This window comes from Eublepharis macularius, chromosome 6 (assembly GCF_028583425.1).
Source record: "Eublepharis macularius isolate TG4126 chromosome 6, MPM_Emac_v1.0, whole genome shotgun sequence".
Taxonomy (NCBI): Eukaryota; Metazoa; Chordata; class Lepidosauria; order Squamata; family Eublepharidae; genus Eublepharis; species Eublepharis macularius.
In genome coordinates, this window is record NC_072795.1 from 82,337,975 (window position 1) to 82,364,010 (window position 26,036).

At 42.9% G+C, this 26,036-nt stretch overlaps 1 protein-coding gene across 1 annotated transcript in view; it reads right to left on the reverse strand.

Annotated features, from left to right (window-relative positions):
• RAB11FIP2 (RAB11 family interacting protein 2) overlaps nucleotides 1-23,003 on the reverse strand; it is a 69,771-nt gene extending 46,768 nt beyond the window's left edge. Inside the window, exon 1 of the mRNA XM_054983653.1 lies at nucleotides 21,881-23,003. Within this exon, the coding sequence (XP_054839628.1) occupies nucleotides 21,881-22,230 (350 nt within the window). The 5' untranslated portion in view covers nucleotides 22,231-23,003. The remainder of the gene's footprint in view (nucleotides 1-21,880) is intronic.
• Between the last annotated feature and the right edge of the window lie 3,033 nt (nucleotides 23,004-26,036).

Genomic DNA, 26,036 nt, shown 5'->3' on the forward strand with positions numbered 1-26,036 from the left:
TCTGAATGTTCCAAGCACTTCACATACATCATTTATAAAGCACCAAAACTTCTATGTGCTATACGTCTTAGCAATCCTAGCCACCACTGTAAGATCAACTACCATTATTATTCCTACATTACAGATTTGGCAGAGACTGAGAATGGCTCAGAAGCTAGTGGATTCATAGAAGACATGACATTTAAGAGCTTTGTTGAACCAGATCAAAGATTCATCTAATGTAACATCCTGTGTCCTACAAAAGCCACCAGATGACTCTGGGAAGTCCACAAGTACATCATGAAACTAACAGCCATCCTCTGCTGCTCCTCCTGCTATTCAGAAGTACAATGTTTCTGAATATGGAAATTCCATTTAGTGATTGTGGGTAAACAGATGTTGACAGACCTAGCCTCCATGAACCCATACAGTTTCTGCCACCTAAACTAGTCACTCTATCCAAGCATCTTGGAATTCCATAAATTATACATTGTATGAAAAGAACTTCGGACTCCCCTACAGTCCCATCAATTTCACTGAGTTATGCTAAGAGCTAGTATTATGTGAGTGGAAGAGTCTTATCAGTTATTTCTACATATTTTTATAAATCTTTACATGTCCCTGGAGGCTCAGTCACCTTTTCTTCTTAATTAAAACATTCCAAATGTTTTAGAAATAGATTGTTCCTCCTTCCTTTTCTCATTTGTCCAAAACATTTTCTTTTCAAAGGAAGCCTTCTTTAGGGGTGTGAATAACAAAACACCTGAGCTGAAGATATTTACAAAAATTGCCATTTTGGATCTTTATTTTGATTAACTAGAACTAACACAAACCCAAGATGCTATAATAAGATACCCTCCTCAAAAAAATCCATTTGTTCTCCAAGTTCCAATGCTTTCCAGCCATGCAACATGAGCACATTTTTTTCTTTCGTATTGATTTCCTGGAAATGGCATCTCTCCCTTCTAATCAATGCTTGCAAGGGAGGAGCAAAGAGCACTCCTAGCCAATTCAAACTGCAGAGAGCTGCCACTCTTCTTTGCCCTTCTCCCCCTTTGTGTAGGCTAAAGATTTCTCTTCCTTGTAAAGTAAAAAAAATCTTGGGCTTGCTCAGGTGCCTAGAATTCAAACTCCCTTTCGGCACAGGCCTCTCTTGCAGCCCTGAACCCTTTGCTTGCACAGGTTGTAACTGAGCTGGCTGAGCTGAGAGTCTCTCTACACAAGACATCTTACACGAGAATGCTCAAGTGAAGGGAGATGCAATGTTAGGCGGGAAGCCTAGCTTTAAAAGACAGAGTAAAAGGCTCTGTCAATTTCACCTCTCTACAAGGAGGGTAGTTCAAAAAGACAGAACCAGTGGAAATTGCTCCTCAGAGGATTTGTTAATTTAATCTTCACGTCTCCTAAGGGAGGATGAAATTGACAGAGACTTCCAGGGAAACAAAGATGAAATTAACAAACTTTCTGAGGAACCATCTCTGCAGGCTCTGTCTTTTAAAACTACGCTTCCCGGCTACCATTGCATCTCCCTACACTTGAGCCCTCTATTGTAAGATGTGTTGTGTAGAGATACTCTGAGCAATGCTTTGCACTGGCCAAGACATGTTTTGTAGAAGCTGTGGCATGCTATGTAGACGGTTGATTCATTGTAAAGAGCTGGGTACTTAGCAACTGCTCTAGAGCTTGCAAACTACTTTCTTGCACTTGATTAGGTCTGCAGCTGATCAGGTCTTTGCAAACTGTGTACTTTCCTTCTATGGTCATGCTCATCTATCCCCTCCTCTCTCTGTGCTTTTTCTATTTCTAGTCTATCTCCCTTCCAATCAGATCATTGCAAGGGAGAAGCATATAGCACTCCCAACAATTCCCAAGTTGCCACTGTCCTTCTCCCCTCCCGCCTCCTTGTGGGGTAGAGACTATTTTTCTTGTTAAAGTAAGAAGTGCAGCTGCATAGAAATTACTGTAAATTACTTTGGAGGGGGGTGTCTGTAAAATCAACCCCCTTTTTTCAATCTGCTTGAAATTTAGGAGGTATTTAGACTAGAGGGAGAACTGTGTTCTCTGAAAATTTGGTGCCATTGTCTTTATAAATGGCTTCCCTGGCCCTTGAAGAGGTTTACCATCGAAAATAATGGTTCCGGAAGGGAAAATCGTGGATTTTACATCCAAACCTGTAATATTCTACTCAGGAACAAACAATAACTATAAGCATTTCCCCTTCAAAGTCTGGATCAGAAATGATAATAAAATCTTCTCAGCACACACTTCTAGCCTTCTTGTCTTTTATGACTTTCTTGATTCTTCTCATTAACCAAGCAGGCAATTTTGACTGTCTGAGCACCACTAGAGCCAGTGAAGGGTAGAGATTAGAGTATTAATCTAGAAATTAAGAGGTTAAGGTTCAAATTCCCACTCACCCATGAAGTTCACTGGGGTAATTATAACACAATCCCAAACAGATCGCATCCTTCTAAATTCATTGAAGTAAATTGTCTTCAGAAGAGTACACTGTTAGTCGTTCTCTGTACCTTCTTTGATGTTTATACCCAGGCATTATCATATCCCACTGAGTCTTTTTACCAGGTGTATGAAATGCTCACTATTTATTTCCTTACAACAAAGCACTCTGGTTCCCCCAACTTGTGGCTTGGAGGCTTTTAACATTAGAACAACCAGATCTTGGGTTCCTCTCCTTGTTAGCTTTCCCCTGGAAATTAGTTCAAAAGCTGCTCTGAAAACTTTTTGATATTAAGTGTTAACAGTCTGGTTCTAGTGGAACTTTTCTCTTTTGGACAGAGTCAACCTGTCCCAACATTTCTCTCACTGTTTAATCTGTCCCCAGTGCAGAACCACTTCTCTTAAGGAAGGCAAGGATATGTGGAGTTGTTTTATTGGGGTTTTAATTGTAAATGTTTTTACTCTACTATTGTAAACTGCCTTGAACCATGAGGAAAGGCAGGGCAAGAGTGTTTTAATAAATAAAAATATTGAGATTAGTCAGCTCTGCCTGTTTGACAATAACAACAACAAAAACAATATTTGATTTATATACCGCCCTTCAGGACAACTTAATGCCCAGTCAGAGTGGTTTATGAAATGTGTTATTTTCCTCACAACAATTATCCTGTGAGGTGGGTGGGGCTGAGAGAGCTCCAAGAAGGTGTGACTGACCCAAGGCCACCCAGCTGGCTTCAAGTGGAAGAGTAGGGAATCAAACTAGCTGCCCTCTGCTTGGAAGAGGTATCATTTCTGAAAATGTTACCTTGAAAATTCTGGATTTCAATACTGTACCTACCAACCTTTTTTCCCCTTTTCAGAAGTGCACTACTACATTGTTGGAGGCTTTGATAGCTTATTTGTTAGGGAAATATGTGAGCCTTTTGTGTGGGTTTGAGGGGTTCCAAGGCAGAATGTTCATTTGTCCTCCTAACTACACCCTATGCTATTCATTTTTTCTCAACTGGAAAAAAGATATGCATATGATCTTTTCAAACATTATATTTGCAAGTTGAATTCAGTGCACTCTTTTTAGCAAATGGGGTTGCTTCCCTGTTGGCAGGAGGACCATTAAAATTACTGAAATGCTAAATAAGGTGTGCTAGCTATAAAGAACTTGAGCTGCTTTGGGCTGGGGTGAAGTCTCTATCACCTGTTTCACAAGCCATGCTTTTTTTTCTGCCTGGAAGTATAAAGACGAGTTGGAAGAAACCAGTTAAATGGTTATAGGTCAAATAGGGCAGTTAGAACAGATCCCTCCTGCAAAGTGAAAGCCCAGTAAATTGGGTCAAGCCCAAAGTACTAAAATTACTCTTGATCCTGCCCATCCACTCTCTTTAATAGGGTCTTGAAATATTTATGGACTTTGCAAAATTATGAAGAATATAGGAAAAAAATTATATAATTAAATAACTGAAGAACTTCTTTAATAACTGGAGCAATTGATCAAGTAATGCGATAAATTCTTAACTAGTTAAGCAAGCTAGCTTCCATGCATATATGAATAAAACCAAAAAGATGCAGTAATTTGAAAAGAACAGCAGTGTTTTCCTCTATTAAGATTTAAATCTTTGGTATCATAAAAATCAGAAACATACTAGTCAGAGTTTATTAATTGCTTAATATAAAGGTAAGAGGTAGAATATATGTTAAATGCTTACTCTTTAAAAACAACACAGCTTGATCAAGAAATAAGGCTTTTAGAATGTGTGGAAACATGCAGATCAAAATCCTTTTATATTCCATTAAAAGAAAAGTAACCACCATTTTCAAAACTATGACGCTTTCTACACAACTGGCGTTTGTGTCATTTCCCCACTGTTGCTGAGGCTGCTAATGTAGTGCAACAGCAACAGAGTTTCCACAGAGAAGATATTCCTGCCCCCGGTCCCCCACAGTGGCCTTCTCCCATAGCATGGGGGGGGGGCTTTTTTTTGGTAACTAACATAATCTCTAGTCCCTTTCCTTACAGAGATGTTCGTTTTGCTTTGTATCTCCACAACAAAAGCGGCTAGAGAACTGATAACACTGAAAAAATAAACTACCACTGTAGTAATTTCAATTCAAGTTTGCCTAAAAGTCCTGTATCAATAATAAGTAAATATATTTCTATATTTGAATATGCTTTCAATTAGAAATTTTAATCAGAGATTATTGAAGAGATACCTAATGCTTATTATACAGAATGTATATACCGAAGGTTTCAAATAAACATTTTGGACTCTCTTTGTAGTCTATATACATTGCTACAACTTGCATAAAAAGAGCTAGTTTGGTGTAGTGGTTAAGAGTGGCAGGACTCTTCTAAGTAATAAACCTTGTGAGTGAGTGAATGTGAACAAGGTGAATGTGAACTGGGACAGCAAATGTTTCTTATTAGATGGGGTGTGCTTTATAAACAGAGAAACAATATTAGGAAAAGAATTTGGCATGAAGATACATGTTCCGGCCTTGAATTATTAAATGCCAAACATATTTCCAGTTTTTATACTAAAACACATACTAAAACAACAAAATTATTTTGATTATTTGGTGTGGCGGGGGGGGGGGATTGTTTACAATACTTCTAGCTACAAAAATGCACACACATTCAAACATTTACAACAGCTGACTTCAATTAAGAAAGCAAAACGGAGAGGTGGTAATCAAAGGTAACTAAAGAAAGTTATGAAGAAGTACTAGATATGAGACTAATGACACACTACTACTGATGTAAACAAATATATATTATATTGTGACACATCTATAAATACCATTCAGACACAACAATCAAGAGATGTGTAAATTAATGTCCCACATGCATAAATTCCAGCAGAAAGACCACAAGGTGACACAATTCAATATATATTTGTTCAAGTAAAAAAGCAGCCAGGTTTGTATATGTACTAAATCAAGCAAATCTACCTTTGAGACAAGGACACTCAAATGTTGCAATCATAATTGGGCAAGTAAGCAATACAGAGATACATTTCTGTAAGTCCAAATATAGTTTTAAGTTGTCAAATATTTCAGCGCTTTTTAAGATTGTGGGAGACAAAATCTGGGCTTTAACTGGGCAATAGGGACAGATAATATTAAGGACAGAAGTTGCAGATTCTACCTAAGTAACCAAACCCTCCAGATTTATCTTGTCAAGGCAATTTTAGACTTTATAAAAAGAATATTGAGGTTCTGAAGCTGTGTCTATATTATGCCTATATTTTTGCAACATCCACTGAGATAACTTTTTCAAAATCAAGTAAATTTATTAAAATCTGAATTTTAAAAATTGGGAGCAGGAGTGTTCCAAAACATAATTTTCAACAAGGCTACAAAAAGGTGAAGTTAATACTATAAAGTAACTGCTTTAAACTGAATGTGAAATTCAGTAACTTGTTTACAAATTATAAATACTTTGAGCTAGTAAACAAGTGATCATTTGAATACTATGCTTGTATTGCTCCTAATATTATTACTTTTTTATATAGAATTCTGACAATTAAAAAGATATTATTTGAGCAATACAAGCACACAAATCCACTTGTCTACAGTTTTTTTATTTTAAACATTTTCAGCAAAATCCTAAACACAGTTACTCCAGTCTAAGCCTGTTGAAATCAGTAAGCTTTGACTGGAGTAACTCTGCTTAGGATTTCACTGTTTGTGTGTTAGATTTAAAACTTGGATCCTAAAAATTACTACAAGATCTAATGAAAGTAGAGTGTGTGAACAAAAATTTCTTCCAAAAGGTGCTTTTGCAAATACCAGCTACATCAGCAAAGAATCTGTATTAAAAATAAGTGCCAAGATAATTTCCTATTCTATTTACATGACAACAAGAAAAAACTATGGCACCTCTCTGCCAGTCAGCGTGAGATGGCGCCAGCCTTCCGCCTGACCAAGTAAGTGGGGTGGGGGGTGGGGTTTAAGGGTGGAGGTGGGCCTCCCCCTCCCCCATCACTTCAATGTGCTCTGAATCTTTACAGAGCTACCGAAGTGACTTAGAAACCCGAATCTGAAGTGGAATGCTGCTTCGGATTTCAGGGTTTTTTCCGAAGCCTTTTCCCAAAGCAGGAAACCCAAATATTTTTTGAATGCACACCCCTAATCATGACATTTTCTTGGCAGACTTTTGTTACGGGGTGGTTTGCCATTGCCTTCCCCAGTCATCTACACTTTACCCCCAGGAAACTGGGTACTCATTTTATCAACCTCAGAAGGATGGAAGGCTGAGTCAATTTTGAGGCGGCTACCAGAACCCAGCTTCCGCCAGGATCGAACTCAGGTTGTGAGCAGAACTTGGGCTGCAGTGCTTATACCTATTTGAACATGTTCTTGGAGCTACATCAAACACTCCCCCCCCCCCATTATTTCTAAGCAGAGATTAGTGAGGAAGATACCACATTCAGCTGATCATGATATAGTCTGTCTTACCCTTTAATTCTCACTACAGTGAGGGGGAAGGAAAGAAGTATGTCTGTAACATGTTTTATAAAGGTTCCAATTTTGTCTGCAGTAACTAGTGAACAAGCACCATGTCACCTGTATACTTCCATCCTCAGAACATCCAACCAGGAAAATGGAACATGAGCAGCTATGATATTTCTGGTACAACAACATAAGGGCTGTAAATAAAACTTTGATGACCACCACCTGCACCAAACCTGAACTAGTGTTTTAAAAAAAATTATTTTTTAAACTCATGAAAGGAAAAAAATCTGAAAAATGGTAATAAAAATATTTATATGCCAAGTTATATTAACCATTATTTGTAGCTGCTTATATCCTGTGCCAGAATTAAGATAGTAAAATATGCAATACAAGAGGGTCCTTTCATAATATCACAGCTTGAAGAAACTTTACCACTCAGATTATTTTAAAGGCATGTGCTGTTCAAAGGTGCAACCAAAAGCAACTTAAAAGTGCTACATACAAGAGGCTATTAGTCTGTGGTCTGATATACTGTTAAAGCCACACTGGGTTAGCAACCATACTTATCCCTGATAAAAAGAAAGCCCTGCATGTTGCTCCATCGGAAATCTTCCGAGGAATTCAAGATCAGCTGGTAGCCTTCATTTTTCTTACAAGGGGAAAAAAACGCACTAGGGAATTGCTGACAAGGTTCAGCATTGTGCAGAATATTAAATATCTTTTTTGTTATACTCTAGTGCCTCTGAAGTCTGTCTCTTAGAGCACCATATGTACAGCTGTGTTGGAAAGAAGACGCTATTAAATATATTAAAAAGTAGAAATATTACCAATAAAGACACTTCATCAAATATTTGGATCTCATTTATCCCCCCAAACAAGCACTGTTATGGTCACATCAATGTTACAAAGTCACTTTGGATATAATGTTCCAGATCTGCTAAAAGCATTTGAAAGCAAAAAACCCTCTATTTAATAAAAAAAAATCAGCAGCTTTGAAAAAAATCAAAATTATGCATAATAGGCATCAGACTTTTGTATTTTAAAATAATGGGCCCATGGGCTCAGAATAACAATGCACTCTTTATTCCCATATAAAGTAACTACAACAGAACTACATATACCAGAAATCTTGTTTGTTCATAAACCCCTCATATAGATCCAGATGCCAGTGGTATTTAAAAGCAATATGCTGTATAATCTACTAGGCTGATGATGGTGGTGGGGTGACAAAATGTCACTGATCCTTGTTTTCCTAACAATGGTTTACTTACATTTCTAAAATGCATTTGTGGCAATGTCTACATTAACATACCATACAACCATCTTGTTTTCCTATGTGTCAATTATAACATCACCACGCATTGAATATCTGTCCCCTGTAGTCATTTACCAAGGTTCAACGTTTTGTTACAAAGAAACAGAAATAATAATGACAACATCATCATCAGGTGGGTAGCGTGTTGGTCTAGGGTAGAATGTGCTACTGAACCCAAATAATAACTGCACTAGACAGAATAGTGCTCCACTCAGAATGGTGAACAATGTATTATTATTCCCTCAATACAGCCAAGAAGCTGGGACTGAGAGAAGTGGTTTACCCAAGGCTACCTACTGAGCTCATAGTAGTAGTGGGATTTGAACCAGAAGAGTGCTGATCCATAGCCCAACCACTTAATCACTATGCTACAGCTAGAACTAAGACCATACACACTGGAAGAGTCAGATATGTGGCTTTTTAGGCAGCAACTTAAAACATAGTTTTGTCTTACCACTACAGAAGGTCTAGTCCAGATATCATGCTACCACACTGAAGTTCTATGCTGATGTTTATACGTCTCTGATCTTGCCTTGAGCAGATTTCTGGAGAGGTGGTATATACATTCCCTAAATAAATAAATAAATCAGGATTGCACTGCTCTGCTCTCAACTCTTCATGTTTTTACGTATTGGATTTAACACCTGCATACGGAGTCTACAGTATGTTCTAATTTCTTCTGTTTAATTAGAGCTTTGTACTGGGACCTAAGAGTCTACAGATACAGAGCCTAACATGGAGACTGAGCCACATAATATTGCTGAGCAATGCAGGCTTACATAAAGGTATAAAGGTTCATGCGTTCACCCCGCTCCCTTCAGGCAACATACAGAGAAAGATGATGAACAGCTTGAAATAATTCCATTTTGTCCTGGCATTCTAGATTCAACCCTAGTTAAGAATCCCAGTTACTAGGAAGGAAACAAACCTCCATCAGTAGTGATGCCTACATTCAGCTGAAGACTTTCATTTTCAGTATCTGTGCAGGGTGGGGAGAGGAAGGAAAGAGCCATAAACTAGATGTATTTTTGTCATGAATAAGTTGAGGTTTATTTGTGACATCTGAACTGAGCCAAACTGATGTATAAGCATGTAGGTCTCTATGTCAATATGAAATCCAGATAGAACTGGACAGAGTCCTGTAATCACAATTCCACCACACATACATTCCAAAATTCTGCACAGAATTAATATTACAATCCCAGCCGGAAGGAAGAGACAGACACAGGCTTGGAATAAAGGGCCGTTTATTAAAATGACCGTAAAGGTAATGCATGGCAAGAGCTAACTAAGCGGTACAGGTTAAGCCCTGGGGTCAGCACACTGACCACCGCCTTGCCTGTCTGGGCGAGCCCCAATGCCCCGGGTGTAGGCCATCTCAGGAATGGCTGCAACCCGGCCAGCTAGGCCATAGGATCCCCACTCACGCACCTGTTGCGCCCCAGCCATCTAGCATGAGGTTAGGCCTTGTGCCAGGGGATCCCCTCAGGCGTCTGCCCCCCCTGACGGTAGCTGCCACAAGCATACCGCCCTAATGACAGACCCTGTTCCCCAACCGTGAAGAATGCCACAGGGGCTCACTGGCCCGCACCCTATTCCCAAAATCTCCTGCCACCGTAAGGGTCAAGCCTCTGCTTAGACCCTCGCGCCCCACAGGTGGCCTAGAGCCACCCGAAGCCCTTGCCGTAGGTCATCTAGGAATATATCATTGCCCTCATGTGACAGATGGACACCATCTCCTCTGTAGAGGTGGGCAAATTCAGCCCTAATCTTGGAGTGTGGCAGATAAATGCCCAAACCTTGCCCCAAAGACCTCTTAATGGCGTGGTTAGCCTTGCGTCGGGCCCTCTCTATTGCCCTGGGATCTAAGGCCTCCCGCCAAACTCGTTGTTGTAGCGTCTGTGACCATACTATAAGCACGCCCGTCCATTGGCTGCTTATGTATTCCAGGTCTACCTGCATCGACAGGGCCTTGCCCTGTACCAGCCCAAGGTCATTACCCCCCAGGTGAATGACCACAATGTGCAGGGGAGGCTCCGTCCGTCCCCTAAACAGGAGAGGCATCAGGCCAGGCCACTTGAGGCCATGCTGGCCCTGCCACTCCACCGTGGCCACAGCGCTCAATCCCAGCTGGGATCCAATCGGCTTGCTCTTGGCTTGATTGGCCACCCAGAACACCATGCTGTGGCCACAAATCAGTATTCTCCTCCTCGCCTGGCCCGTCACGGCACCTGAGGAAAGAGCAATTAGTTCGCCATTTAGAACTGCTGCAGAGGCCGGACATAGGACCGAAACGCCCTTGACCGCCACCTGCCCACTCTCTGAATCGCCTGCTGAGGGTATCCCATAGCAGCTGCTGTGGAGGCTGCACCAATCCGGAAGGAGTGGGTTCCGAATTTGACCCCCGACAAGCCCATTTTCTTAAGTGCCCTCTCTTTCACCGCCCAAAACTGATACTTAGTCACTGGGGCCTGATCTTCATGGTGGAATAAGACCCCTTGGGCATCCCCACGAAGTGTGACATATTCCTTGAGGGCCTTAACCGGGCACAGCTCCTGCTCAGAGCAGGGGCCCAAGAGCAAGGTGCTTCCCCGCTGCCGCTGGTCTGTCTTGGACCTTCTGATTACAATGGAGACTTTGTCCCCAACAAATTTAATGTCCCGGGCATTCAAAGCCCGGCCAGACGCATCTGTACACAATGAGGCCACGAACTCACTTACTCGTAAGGCCCCAAAAAATGTCGTTAAGGCAGCAGCGTGGAAAAGCTTCCATTCAAACACGGATGAGCATACTTCCGCCCACGCGGTCACTAGCCCCCTCAGCACTGATGGGGAGATGGGCTGCCTCGGGTCACTTGGCGTTTTTATTTCCCTGGCCCAGCCCTCCAGCATCTTTCGGATCCTGAAAACACCCATGAATTCAGGTAAGCCCCATGCTTTGCTGGCAAAGGCTAACACAGCCAGCTGACCCCTGATGGACTTCACTGCAAGTCCCCACCCCCGCTGCACTACACAAAAGTGCATCAGGTGCTCAGGCGGGATGGGCCACGATTGCTGCAGCCCCGCTGATGCCCTGAACTGGAACAGCTGCCCTACCGCATGGTCGTAGGCTCGACATGTACTGGGAGCAATGGACAGCTGGATTGCTCTATTTACTTCCGCCGTCCAAGCTCCCACAGCTCCTGGGGCATCCTTGCAAGCCGCCTGTCGGCCCAGGGGGCAAGCTGCCAGAATCGTTCCATTTGTTGGCGAGACAAAGTGTCTGCCACCCCATTGTTAACACCTGGAACGTGTCTGGCCCTAAATAAAATGTTCATCTGTAAACATTTCAATGTAAAGGCCCTCACCAGCCTCATCACCCTGGGGGATCTAGATGCCATGGTGGTAACCACGTGCACTACAGCCAAGTTGTCACACCAAAAGTGGACAGTTTGGTTCGCCAATTGTGATCCTCAAAGCCACACAGCCACTAACAAGGGAAAGAACTCCAAAAACATCAGGTCCTTGGACAATCCCTGGGCTACCCAATCTGCAGGCCATTGGTCAGCACACCAATGCCCCCTGAAAAAGACTCCCAAGCCTGTGGACCCGGAGGCATCAGAGGTGACCTGGAGTTCTGCTTCTAACAGCAGCTCCTCCCTCCAGAAGGTCACCCCATTAAAGGTGGCAAGGAATTCCATCCACACTAACAAATCCTCCCGCATCCCTTTGGTAATTCACAAGTGATGATGGGGCAATCGCAAGTTCCCCATAGCATCACACAGCCGCCTAAGGAAAGCCTTCCCAGGCACCACTGCCTTACAGGCAAAGGTTAAATGGCCAACTAATTGCTGTAACTCAAGGAGAGATACCTTGTCTCTGCTCAAGCAGTCCTCCAACCTGGCTCTAAGGTCAACCACCTTCTCCAGTGGCAACCTCAATGTCTGGTGAACCATGTTAAGTTCAATGCCCAAAAACGTCAGGACAACAGCTGGTCCCTCCGTTTTCTCATGAGTTAAAGGAACCCCTAGTTCCTCAGAAAACTCCACGAACCCTGCCAAAAGCCTGGCACACTGCCCCGTGCCAGCAGGCCCAGACATCATAAAGTCGTCTAAACAATGGATGAATAGTCAGCATCCCTGCGCCTTGGGGAGACCTGAAGAAACCGTTCAAGTACCCTCAGCTTTACTAGGCTGGGCCCCTTTTCCAGGCCCTTGTTGGCCACCACTGCCCCCAAAGCATTTCCCACCCTGTCTTCCTTTGGTGCAGGCAGATTATGGGTGGGTTCCCATGCATGCAGGGCAGTCATGCATATACTTGCCCACTTTCTTGTTGCAAAGCTCCTCGGACGTGAAGTCCCAACAAAGCAGCCGTAATTAAACCTGCTGCCCACAGAAGTGCGGGAACCTGAATCCTGAGATGGCAGAATAATCATATGACCACTCTCGCTCCTATTTCTGAGGTTGGACTTGGCAAGGGCCGTGACCTGCACCCACAGCTGTATCAACCAAGCCATCCCCTCAAAGTCCGTGTACCCCCTGTATATAATATTCATGTATTGGAAAAGGGGGAGAGCCCTACCTGGCTGTGCCCTAGCCAATACCCCTGCATAAACCAGGAACCCAGACAACCAATGAGTCCAGTTCCTGTCAATCTGCCAGCAGCAGATCTTCTCCTTATCCCTATCGTACAGATCATCTATATCCTTCTTCTCCCGTTCCCTGAACAGAAGGGTAAAGACATCCATGTACTAACCCTTTGTATATTCTCCCCCCCCACCCCCCGCAGGCAATGCCATATCTCCCGGGGGACGTGTCCTATAAGGAACCATGCCATATCCCTGGGGTCCATAAGGGGCCAGGCCCATCTGCTTGCCATAACCAAAAGGCCACCCAGTCACAGACAGAGGGAAGGCCTATCCATCCCAACTGGTAGCACAGCCCGATACAGGCAGTACTTGCGCCTGATGCAGGTGCAAGGAGCCACTGGCATAACTAGGCCAAATAGTTGGGCCAGCAGAAGGCCAACCAAGCATGGGATATGTCTCCAAAACAGAAGATGCAGGAGTGCCGGTAGCAGCTACCTGCCCCAAAGAGCCCCCGGGCCAAGTGGCACTCTGCTTGGGCAAAGGATCCGTACCATCAGGCATGGGTTGTTCCACTGCTATGGCAACTTGCCCACTGTCAGCTGACCATTCCTGGTCAATGTCAGCCACACTCTCAGTTAATGTTGGATGGTCCTGGCTGCTGCCTCCATCACTTGCCACCACTCCTGATACTCCATCCAGGGCAGAAAGACAAGAGGCAAAATCCTTATTAAAATCAGCCCTTGTAATTCTTTTAGCACCCTTGCATGGCTGAACAGGTGCAACAGCTGATGCTGTACCACTCCTAGCCCTCTCAAGAGCAACAATGCGCTCCATAAGTTCCTGCCTGCTTGGGCCATCATCTTCATCTGAGGAAGACAGAGCTCGAGTAGGGTTCCGCGGCACTGGCCTTTTTACAGGCCACTTCCCCATTGATGGGACACCCCCTTTTCTGGGCGGCATAAACATTCCCAAATGATGACACAGCAGCCGTTAATAATGTGTTGGACTGGCTCGCAGCTTTACCCCTTAACCAACTGTTAACGTTAGCCCTGACAGGTAGCACTAAGCCCCTGCAAAAGTAGCAATTGCAAGGAGCAGTACCAAGCTGCCACATAAGATGGCGCCGAGCATGGCCCTGAGCAAATCTGCCTGCCAACAGAATGGCTGTCAGGCAGAGACAGGCAACCAGTAATTCTCCACCACAAGATGGCGCCGAGCATGGCCCTGAGCAAATCTGCCCGCCAACAGAATGGCTGTCAGGCAGAGACAGGCCACCAGTAATTCTCCACCACAAGATGGCGCCGAGCACAGCCCTGAGCAAATCTGCCTGCCAACAGAATGGCTGTCAGGCAGAGACAGGCCACCAGTAATTCTCCACCACATGATGGCGCTGAGCACAGCCCTGAGCAAATCTGACTGCTACCAGAATGGCTGTCAGGCAGAGACAGGCCACCAGGCCCTCTTTTATGGCCTACAAGAATATAGGCTTAGGTGCCGCTTTACCAGTAAGCCAAAGTGAAGAACACAGGCTGTTTTTAAGTTACTTTATATTACTTCTTGCCGGGGGTGGGGGGAGGCTAAATGGAAACCAATAGGCTTATGGCAGGAAGAGGGGTTTATGTGTGAGTGGGGGGGGGGAGAGGGCTCTCACCACCCACTCTCTCCAAGACAACTATTAAGGGGAGTGACCACACCCAAGTTGGGCCAAAGTCCCTCTGATACAGCCTAGCTGCCCGCCACCCCAGTGCCCCACCAGCCTGCTCAATTAAACTGCTCAATTACTCTAGCCCCAACAGGCCCTGAAGCCCTGGCCTGTATTGTGCGCTGCAGCTGCAGCCGCCAGCTGCCTCCGACAGCCTCCAAGAGCTGACTGCTATTGCCGCTTTCCAACTGCCTCCACTGGCGCCATCAATGCTTGTTCAGCACACATTCCTCCCTTCAGCTTCACCACTCAAAGGAAGGCAGAGCAAAGAGCTCTTGCTTCACCGAGCACTCAAAGAGACTGCAGCTGGGAAGAGAGGAGCCGCCTGAATCAGGCTCTTGGCTCCGCCCCCCGGCTAAGCCCAGGATGCCTTGGAAGGGAGCCTGTCTCCTTTCCTCCAGGGCGGGGCCGCAAAGGACGGCTCCCAGCTGGGAGAGCCGCATTGCATCCCCAAACAAGGAACGGGAAAGGTAGTGTTGCTGCAAAGGAGAATGGGGTTTGTCAGTTAATTAAACATTCCAGATATTCAAGCTTATTGCTCCTCCTTCCTGGAATTCTCAGTAACCAACCTCACCCCATTGGGAACACCATGGTAACAGTCAAGCAAGCCTTTACTGGCATATATAAAATATAAAATTTTAAATACAGAGACTCCATACAAAATGAGATTAAAATACTGATAGGAGCAGGGCAACAGTGCAGCAAAACCAGTACAGAATATTACTTGTCATGGCATATAGCCACGGCACTGTAGAGAAACTTAGCTACTATTTCAGTTATTTCCCCATCTGGGTTGTCAAGCAGGAACTGAACCTTAAAATCATCAGAAAACTCTGAAAGTTGGGCTAATATAGGATGTAGAAGATCCTGGCGTGGCACCAGATAAACAGGGCACTGGAGAAGAACGTGGGAAACAGTTTCAACACAGTCCATCAAGCAAGGACAACACCTGCTATAATAAGGAATCCCATGAAATCTGCCAGATAAAATGGCTGAAGGAAGAACATTAAATCTGGCCAGAGAAAAGGCTCTACGTAAATTGGGAGCCAGGAGTTGGTAAAAGTATACTGCTGGGAAGTTTACATTAGGGAAAATCCCCAAGTTTAGGGGAGAACAAGTTTTATTAGCAGAACTATAGAGAGTTTGTAACTCTAATCCCAAAAGACTGGATTTTATTTTTGAGAAGGCCTCAGACTCAGGTAGCAGGGATAAAGATTCTATAGATAAGTTTAAGGAACTTATTTTAGCTTCAATACAGGTTGACCAACTAGAGTTGGCAAATTCAGATAATAAATGGTACGTATAACTGGGGAGATCAGAATTAAAATGGAGTTTCAACCAATATTTAATAGTGTGAAGCCATGCCTTGGTGGCCAACAAATTCTGACCACATAAGCATAAGGCAGCATATGGAACACACATAGGAACCCCCATGATCTTATGCAGAAAGTTAGATTGAACACGTTCAACTGAATTGTCAATAGCATCAATCCAGAGCGGGGCACCGTACAATAACTGAGCTCCAGTTTTAGCACTGAAGGCTTTAAGAGCAGCAGGCACATATTGGTTACCTCGATCAGAAAAATAAAAGTGAGATATTGCTGCAGCATTAACTTTGGCTGTATGAATAGCCATCCTACAGTGGAAGGTCCAAGTAGCATTAGATTGGAAATAGACACCCAGGTATTTAAAGTGCTTAACTTGTTCAAGTCTATTACCATTGACAATCCAGTTATGCAGTTTCCGGGAATTGGGAAGAACCATGGTAACATCCCCCAAACCTGGTGGGACTCTTCCCCTTCCCCCCCCCCCGCCCCCGAGCCATGGAACTGTCCAGTACTATGCACAAGCCTGTGAATCAGCTAGCAGCAGCTAGCAATGGCCAGAGGCATCAAACTGGCCAGCTACAGAGGTAGGAGTGGGGCATGCATGCATCTGAAGATGCAGGAGTATGGTAACTGAAGGCGAAGAATTGCCCTCTCAATAATTCTGGTTAACTGAGCATTCCAAATAACAAAGCTCCTTCTGTACATCACTTAGAATTATAGTAATCAGTAAAAAGATGTCCACTGCATGAGAGTAATTCAAGTAGCTCTGCTACGGTTCACAGTAAGCTTTTTCGTTGTTTGGAGTGTTTGGGGGAAATCAACAATTTTTTTTTCTTAAAAGGAAAAATGAAAAAGAAAAAAGAAAAATTTTAAAAGCAACTTTGAGTGCTCCCACTTGAATGGAACAGAGGACAGCATACAGCCCAGAATGCTCAAAAACAAATACAATGCACTTTTTAAAGTCTTCAGAATGAATTTGTAAAGGAGGAAAGATGACAGAAATAGAGGTGTCAACAGCCACATGTATTAGCTATTATGTTTAATATGTATGCAATCACTTGTCCAAACAGTATGTAGTAGCTATGGATAAAAACCAACAAGATGTTGGTGTTTATTACTAACATAAAGCCTCTCTTGCACTACTTATAGAAATTAATTGGGTCTCTTTACAACTGAGCAGCCATTTCATATTAACTGTGCAATGAACACTTATACAAAAGACTTTTCAACAGGCATACTGCCTCCCAAAGAGAAGTTTTACATCCCCAATGAGACACTTGCTGATGTGTTTCCTGATGCCGCTGATAAAATCCAAAAGACCTTGAATGGAGCAGAAAAATCAGCACTCTTATGTTCATTTCCTACTATTGGTCCCCGATTTGATTTGTCAAATGGAAAGGCATCATCTTCTTACAAACAGATGTACACAAATACAGACAGCATGTACATGCATTCACAGTAACTACTGAACAGGGCAACAATCCTGCCCTATTGGCAAGCCGTGCTGCAGTGGTGCCTACTATCCTTTCTCAACATTCCCGAAGTGCCTACAGGCTAAACAACACTAGGGCCACTGTCTTACACTGTCTAAAAAGTCTTGACAGCAGCAGCCATTACTTGGCTGAGAGTGCTAAGAAGCCAAGCGGTGGTAGTCTGTTTTAACCGAGGGACTTTTTACTGATTTAACTTGTTATAGGCCAGCAGCCATATGCTAATACTGCCACTGATAGTGGGGTGTAAACTGTTAGACTCATATTCCTCTTGGCTTCTCACTCCCCTCCTGTCATATTATTATGAAGAGTGACATGAGCTGCAAGGAGGTGAATGGGATTTCTTGGAATAGGGATTTATCTCAGGCTTGTAACAGAAAATTGCAGTTGTTCAATATAAATTATGGCCCTTGGAGGGTGTGAAAAGAAAGATCTACATACATTACATTCCAGTTTTCACACCTTTTATTTCAGCTGCAATAATTTTCATTGTCAGAGAAGAACAAGGCTATCATGAATATACTGACATAGGGAAAGTATCTTGAAGGAGCTTCTCTGACATTTTATGCTCACAAATACTTGAAATTCTCATGTCTATCAAACTTCCTACCAAATAAGGCACAATAGAAATTATGGATCCTGTGGGCATTGGTAAACTACTTACTATAACAGAAGTAAAACACATGGATCATTCTTAGGATAGATGACACCTTCATTTTAAGGGGCAGAAATCATAGCCTCAGCTCAGGCATCAACTCAAGTATGTCTGGGCCCCAGAACAAGGATTATTCTCTCTCAAAAAGGGAGAACACCAAGACTCCAAAAGCGCATTCAAGAGACACATATTTCATTCAAACCCTACGTTCTTACCTCCTTCTCTTCATACACCCATAAATTCCTACGTATTTCTAGAATACCTAGGGATGTGAAAGAGGAGGGCAGAGGAACAGAGTTCTTCCATGCCCTTTCTTCCACCTAGCTTTTTAGTCCTTAAAGCCCTGCTGTGCCAAGTCCAAATTTTGTTATGACATATTGTTACAAAATCAATTACAAAATCAAGAAAGGGAGAGCCCCTGAGTCCAAGAATAACAGCAACGGAAGAATTCAGCCCCCATCTTCTGCCCATCTAAAGGCTGCAATCTTCTCATCTTAAAGCCTCACAAAGTGACACAAGAAACAGTAAGAACTCAGCTGATCAGCTGACATCTCACTAGAATAAGATACACAGACCAGTGATATCATAATCACATTAGCCAATAGGAGTTTACAGACTCTCCAGTTTTTAGCCACACTAAATTTTGCATGAAAACTCTGACAGCTGCAGTGGTTCTTGTTCCTCTCTAGCTAATGTATGTAATTATGGGATGGACATGTAATCTTAGGAAAAATCACCATTGTTTCAGTTTCAAATGAGGTGGGACTGAAAAGAAGCAGCAAAATAGGAAAGCATAAATACAAGAAAGAAAAGAGAGATAACTGTGTTAGTTTGTTGTAGCAAAATAAAACAAAATAAATGTTAGTCTTTAAGGTGTCACTGGGTTTTATCTTTATACATGAAAAAAGGTTTTCCAGCACTGTGGTTTACTCATCAATGCTTTTCAACATGTTTATAAAATGGATCTGAAAACGTTGCAGCTTCATAATACGATAATAGCAGCAGTTCCCCCTAATGAAGTGGTTTGGTTTTTGCAATAATTCCCATTCACTTTATTATGCACATCATTTTACATTATCCTCCATTTATGAATATTTCATTCCATTCCATTACTCTTGCATTAACTATTTTGTGTAAAGTTCTGTGAAGAAACTTCTTTGATTAAGCAATCTATAGAAACTATGCAGCCATTTACATAAACACTACTTGGATAAAATAGAATACCTGGTTGAAACATCTTACATTTATGCAAGCTGAGATTTACCAGAAATGAATATTTTAAATTAATAAATTGAAAGTTACAGGGACAGACACAAATTCTAATATTAGGCTGATAAGTTCGCAAATTGAAAATGGCAATACTTCTAACTGCTGCTCATCCTTAGCAATTTTGGGCTATGGTAAATAAATCATGAAAAAAAACCCAAATGATTTATTAGGATGGACTAAAACCTCAAAAAGTATGAACTATTTGGGATGAATAAACAGTAATCACACACCTACAATATATAAATTTGATACATATAACAGAAGGTATGAACTTACACACCAAGAAGGCAGCCTATATGGATTAGTTTTAAAAAAATATTTTCACTAAAACTACTATTATAAAAACTTGTACCCATTTTACAAACTCACCAACTGAAATAGATGCAGAGGAGTTAGCCATGTTAGTCTGTGGTAGCAGAATCAAAAAGAGTCCAGTAGCACCTTTAAGACTAACCAATTTTATTGTAGCATAAGCTTTCAAGAATCAAGTTCTCTTCGTCAGATGCATGATACAGAGACTGGTCAAATATAGAAGAGGAGGAAGGAGAAGAGGAGGAGAGAGAAGAGGCAATAAGGGGGGGGGGAGGGAGCAACCAAAACATTCCTTTGCTAGTATATGTAAACATCTCCTTTTAGTGTGTGGATCAGAGATTTACAACAAGCATTTTTGGGACTACAGTACCCACCAAATGAAGTGAAGAAACAAATCAACAGGGCCAGACTAGTACCCAGAAACAGTCTGCTCCAGGACAAACCTAAAGGAACTAACAACAGAACACCACTGGTTGTCACCTATAGCTCCCAGCTCAAACCCATCCAACGTATCATCAGTGAGCTACAACCCATCCTGGAAAATGATACCTCTCAGAAGCCCTGGGTGGAAGACCTTTCCTTGCCTACAGACAGCCCCCCAGCCTTAAACGACTTCTCACTCACAGCCATGAATCAGCCAGCAGAGTCACCAGCACAGGTACCAGGCCCTGCAACAGACCCAGATGCCAGCTCTGCCCCTATATCTACCCAGGGAATACAATTACAGGACCCAATGGCATCAACTACACTGTCTCTGGCTCTTACAGCTGCTCATCCTCCAATCTGATATATGCCCTCATGTGCCAACAATGTCCTTCTGCTCTGTACATTGGACAAACCAGCCAACCTCTACGCAAAAGAATAAATGGACACAAATCTGACATTAGAAATGGAAACGTCCAGAAACCAGTGGGAGAACACTTCAATCTACCAGGACATTCCATCAAAGACTTAAAGGTCGCTGTAGTTCAACAGAAACCTTTCAAAAACAAAATCCAACGGGAGGCTGCTGAACTGGAATTCATATGCAAATTTGACTCTGTCAAGCTGGGACTGAATAGGGACTATGAATGGTTATCACATTATCACAGGTAACAGATTTCCTTTACAGAGGCGGGGTCTGGGGGAGCTCAGTGGCACCTGGCGTGGGCTTTCGGGGACCACAGATCTCTTTGTCAGATGCATCTGGCAGGGAGAGCTGTGGTTATTGAAGGCTCATACTGCATTGGAATTGGATGGTCTAGCTGTTTGGCTGCTACAAACTAACAGGGCAAACTCCTTTGAAGCCAACTGATCCACACACCAAAAGGAGATGTTTACATATACTAGCAAAGGAATGTTTTGGTTGCTCCCTCCCCCTCCCCCCCTAATTGCCGCTTCTCTCTCCTCCTCTTCTCCTCCCTCCTCTTCTATATTTGACCAGTCTCTGTATCATGCATCTGACGAAGAGAACTTGATTCTTGAAAGCTTATGCTACAATAAAATTGGTTAGTCTTAAAGGTGCTACTGGACTCTTTTTGATTCACCAACTGAAAGTTTCTTTGTTCAGCATTTAGTCCTACATATTATTTCCAGCTATGGACTCATAAATGACATTCCCATAAGATTGCTTTGCATTATCCTTTTTTTTTAAAAAAAATGTTTTTAATATTTATTTATAACGTAGAGAAGTACACAAATATAAATACAATTAGACCCCTGGAGAATGTAAAATAACATACTAGCTTCAGACATAAGGACAATCAAAGAGAAAACCAAAGTCTACAGTCTTTTCTCTGTGCTAAGATTCCTCTGAATTCCAGATTATCCTAATATATTCTGATGACAACCTAGAACTCCATATACTCCACATCTACCATTTTGGAAGCAGTAACTGCTATATATGACTACACATCACTAATGGAATCCTATAGGGTACATCACATCACAGTCACTGAAGGCTAGAAGACCATCAGTAAGAATAAAATGATAAATAATATTTAGAATTTTATAGCACATTTACTATTCAAACCACTTTACTTGCAGCCTTATATGGTAGGCTATTGTTCCCATGTTGTAGGAGGGGTTATAAGAACATGGCTTTCCCTAAGGCCACCTAGTAAATTTGTGACTGGGGCATGATTTGAATTGGCAACATCCCAGATCCCAGTTCATTCTCTTATCTACTACTTGACGCCAGCTATCCTCTGACAACCTCATACACTCCTCCACAATCCCCTGGTGAGCTTCTCTACCATTTTGCTCTCTTGGTAAATCAGTATTGCAAAGAATATTCAGAAAGCATGTGGTGCATAAGAGTAAGCCAGTAGATTTTAAAGTTTCACTTTAGATTTCCAATATAAGAAAAACAACACTTACTCTGTTTTCCTTCTTAGCTTGTCTTCAAAGATATCATTCAGATTTATTGCCACTTGTCCCAGAAATTTATCAAGGCCAACAAGAGACCTGTGCATGACTATCAAGTAGAGGATGTATTTTTCTGAATGTCCTTCCATCAGCAATCCAGGTAGTTCAAATGAGGCCTCTTCTTTCCATATAGGGTCTAGTGTCTTCTCTGCCACTGAGGTGGAATACTTCTCCTTTCCCAGTTGTATGATGGTATATGTATCATTAGTGCCACCTTTGCCCTTTGGCTTTAAGTCTTTGGCCTGAAGGACTGTGACCTGCACATGAGTTGGGAACCACTTCTGGGTTTGTTCCGCCAACATAGCCTCTGACACTGGGTCCAAGCAGCAGGGGTGAATTAAAGCCTACACTAGCAGTGCACTTAAAAGCCTTACAGATCCTTGATACCTGTATGTATAAATGTCTCAACTATTCCTTTACAAGCCGCCCAGATTTCTTAATCTAGTTTAGATTGTCCACACACAGATCCTCTTTCAGATTCTTCTTTTCTACACAACCCTGTAGTCTTTCCCACCCTTTCACACTCTTTTCAGGTTTGTTCCCTCTCTGTGAACATGACTTTCATCCCCAACTCAGCCTAGGGGGTGAGGGAAAATAAAGCTTTTAAGTAACAGTTAAACCCTCTGAGAGGTCTCCCCTTTACTAGCAAACACCCACCGAGCTTCCCCACATTGTGTAAAGTAACGATGCACCAAGTCCCCTACATTTCATTCCAAAGCGAGCGAGGGGCAAGAAAACAACCGAACGGGGCAAAATGGCTCCGTCCATCTAAAGCTAGGAAAAGGCGAGCTGCTGAGGTAAACCCCCCCCCCCCTTCCCGTCAAACCAGGGCACCCACAGGCCTCCCTTCACCCTCACACGTCTCTAGCTGGTCGCCTCACTAAAACAGCTGGGCAATGACAGGAGGGAGAGGCAACCGCGTCGCTTCCTGCCCAGCGCAGCGTTACACAAGCCAGCGCGGCCTCCTTCCGCGGGGCTTGCCCAGCGCGCGCGCGCGCGCCGCAGGTGGGGTCTCAGCGCTGCCCGGCCACTTCCCGGGGACAGAGCCTCCAAAGCTGCCCGGCTGGAGCTTCCACTTCCGCATTCCCCATATTGCCTGAGCCGGCGCTGCTGAGTGGGAGCGAGCGGGCGGCGCCGCCTCTTTCCTTCGGCGGTCAGAGGGCGGAGGGCAGGGTTCTTTTCCCTTCCCCAGCCGCCACGGAGCTTCTTGTCCAGCCCAGCCTGCAGTTAGCATCGGTGACCTTTCAAAAGGGTCCTCAGGAAGAAGAATGCGGGGGCCAGGCTAAGCGAAATCCTATTGAGAATAGTGGGCACGCTCTGGGGAGGAAACACGCACACTCGCAAACGGGAATGATGAAGCGGAGTCAGTGTTAAAAAAAAAAAAAAAAACCCGTCTTGGAACTATGGCCATTCCCCTGTTTGAGGAATAGGCGCTGCTCTTTTTGCGTTGTACATATATATCTAACCACAGGCGCAACAGTGGACAGGCCTCTTGTAGACATACTTAGTTAAAAATCAGTTCAGATGATTCTAATAGGACTTGCATTCCAAAGGTTTAAGTCAAGCAAGCTTGAGCCTATTTACTCTCGGAAGTATCTGCACACTTGACTCAAAGCTGCAGTTTATAATGGAAGTAAATCCTAGTGAATTTAGTAGACTCAATTAACCATACAAGTTGTTTCTACTGACAGTTACTAGAAACCACTTGTGCATGTGATTACTACTGGAGTGGGGGGAAAAAACCGAATCAGGACCTTATGCATGCTCTAGTTTGTTTATATAGGACCCTCCCACTCAAATTCTGCCATGAAATCACAGATCAACTATGTTCATAGCCTAATTCCTAAAAACTATGCTCCACAGTGCTGCTCTGGCGCAAACACTTGGATCCAAGGGATGGTTCCTCATGGTTTTTACATGCAGTCCTCCAAAATCCATTGTCCACTCAAAGAATACATCCATGTCCATAAAAAATCATAGAATAAGCACTTTGTGACATCACTACAGAGCAAAAACATGGATTTCAGGTGCAGAGCCTCACAGAGCCTATTGGTTTTTACATAGAATGTTGAAATCTGCTGTGAAATCATACATAAACTTCCATAGACTGAACCATAGTAAACTCAGATGCTCTGTTTTTGGTACCACCATGGTACAAAAGCATGGATCCAAGTTACAGATACTCTTGATTTTTATAAGGAACATTACACATAACAGCCATATGCAGATTGCATGTGCGTGCGCACACATACACACACAGAAAGAGAGAGTCTGCTTTGTGCTAATGCCAAGATGTAAAAATATACATTAAAATAATGGGTCCTAATGAATTCTTAAGATTTTTACAGTAACACAACACAAAAACACAAAATCACTATTGTATCCTTATTCATGAATAATACTATAATAATGATAATAATAATAATACCATAAAAATTATGAATCCAGCACATTGACCTGGAATGAATACATGTTTTTTCATAGAATCATAGGGTTGGAAGGGACCTCTAGATCATCTAGTCCCCTTCCAAAGAATTGGAATTAAATAACAAATTTGTCCAGGTAAATTCTGGTACTATAATCTCAACTATCATCTCTGGTACCAACAACCACTTATTTGTGTTAGGAAATAACAACTACTTTAAAAAAATCAGGGAGAATGTCTTTTTTACAACTTATGTCATATGGATTTTTCAATAATTGCATTAAAAATAGTTACCATTAATTTTTGCAAAAACTGCCCGATAAATTGGGTCCACAGTTTAATAGATTAAAATACTCCTGATTGATTAACAGTACCATTGTAAGCAGAGTTACATTCCATTGACTTCTTAGAAGGGTGTGACTCTGCACTGTAAGGGTCTCTCTAGATATGACAGGACAGAAGGAAGCGCTCCTGCCTCCCCCCCCCCCCAAGTTGTTTCCCCATGTCAAACTAGCACGAGGGGGGACAGCAAAAACAGAGACCCACTCGCCTCCCTCCCACTCGCTCTTTTTGAAAACAGCTTTAGGAGGGAGGCAGGACCCTCGCCCACCCCACTGTGCCATTCTGAGGCTATCTGGGCTCTCCTTTATTTATTTTTAACAGCCATTCCCCACAACTGCTGTGTGGCTGCATGGAACCCAAGTTAGGTCTGGGTGACCTGGACCCAACTCTTAAAAAAAAAAAGCAGAGGGCACTTTATATATTGGGAACAGGGTCGTAAGATTTTTTAGTCTGTACCCCCACCCCCCTCTGTTTTTACAGTATATTATATTTTTTACTTCATTCGTCTCTAATGATGTAATCCAGATTTATTACATTATTTAATGCCTAATGGTGTGATCCAGTTTTATTGCAATATTTATTGTATATATGTATTATACTGATCTTTGTTGCATTGTTTTAATTCTATACTGGTCTTTGTTGCATTGTTATAATTCTGTTGCATTGTTATAATTCTGTAATTCATCTTCAGTCTCAGTGAGAAAGACAGATGATAAATGAAGTAACTAATTAACTAAATAATAAAATTAATGAAGCCAAGTTAGGGTTGCTAGGCTCCCTTACCCTCCTGGCAGGAGGGGGAGGACCTGGCACTCACATTCCTTGGTGTCTTTATGCACATGCTTTGCGTGCACGTGCTCCTGTGACAACATGATGACGTCACTTCTGGGAAGTGACATCTTTACACAGGGACCAGGAGTGCTCCTGCACTTTGCAGCTGGAGCACTCCTGAGGTGGTGTGATGATATCACTCCTGGTAGTGATTTCACATCGCCCCAGAAGCATGCCCGGAAGGCCTGTTCCCCCACCTCTCCTCTCTCCGCTGGCCAGGTGAATGGTGGCAGGGGTGGAGGGTGGGAGCAAGGGATTCCCCCGCCCCTACCAGGGGACCTAGCAGCCCTAAACCAGTGAAGTGAAATTAGCAGAAGAATCCCAGATCTCCAGACAAATTTATTTGGGCTGAAATTTGGTATAATTTACCTTTACTTTGTTTTCTCCTCGAAACAACTTTATGAGATTAGTTAACATGAGCCATTGTGGCTTAAACATCATGGATGATTGGAACCTGGATGTCAAACACAGCATTCTGGACATTGCAGAATTCTGGTTCTTAAACCTGAG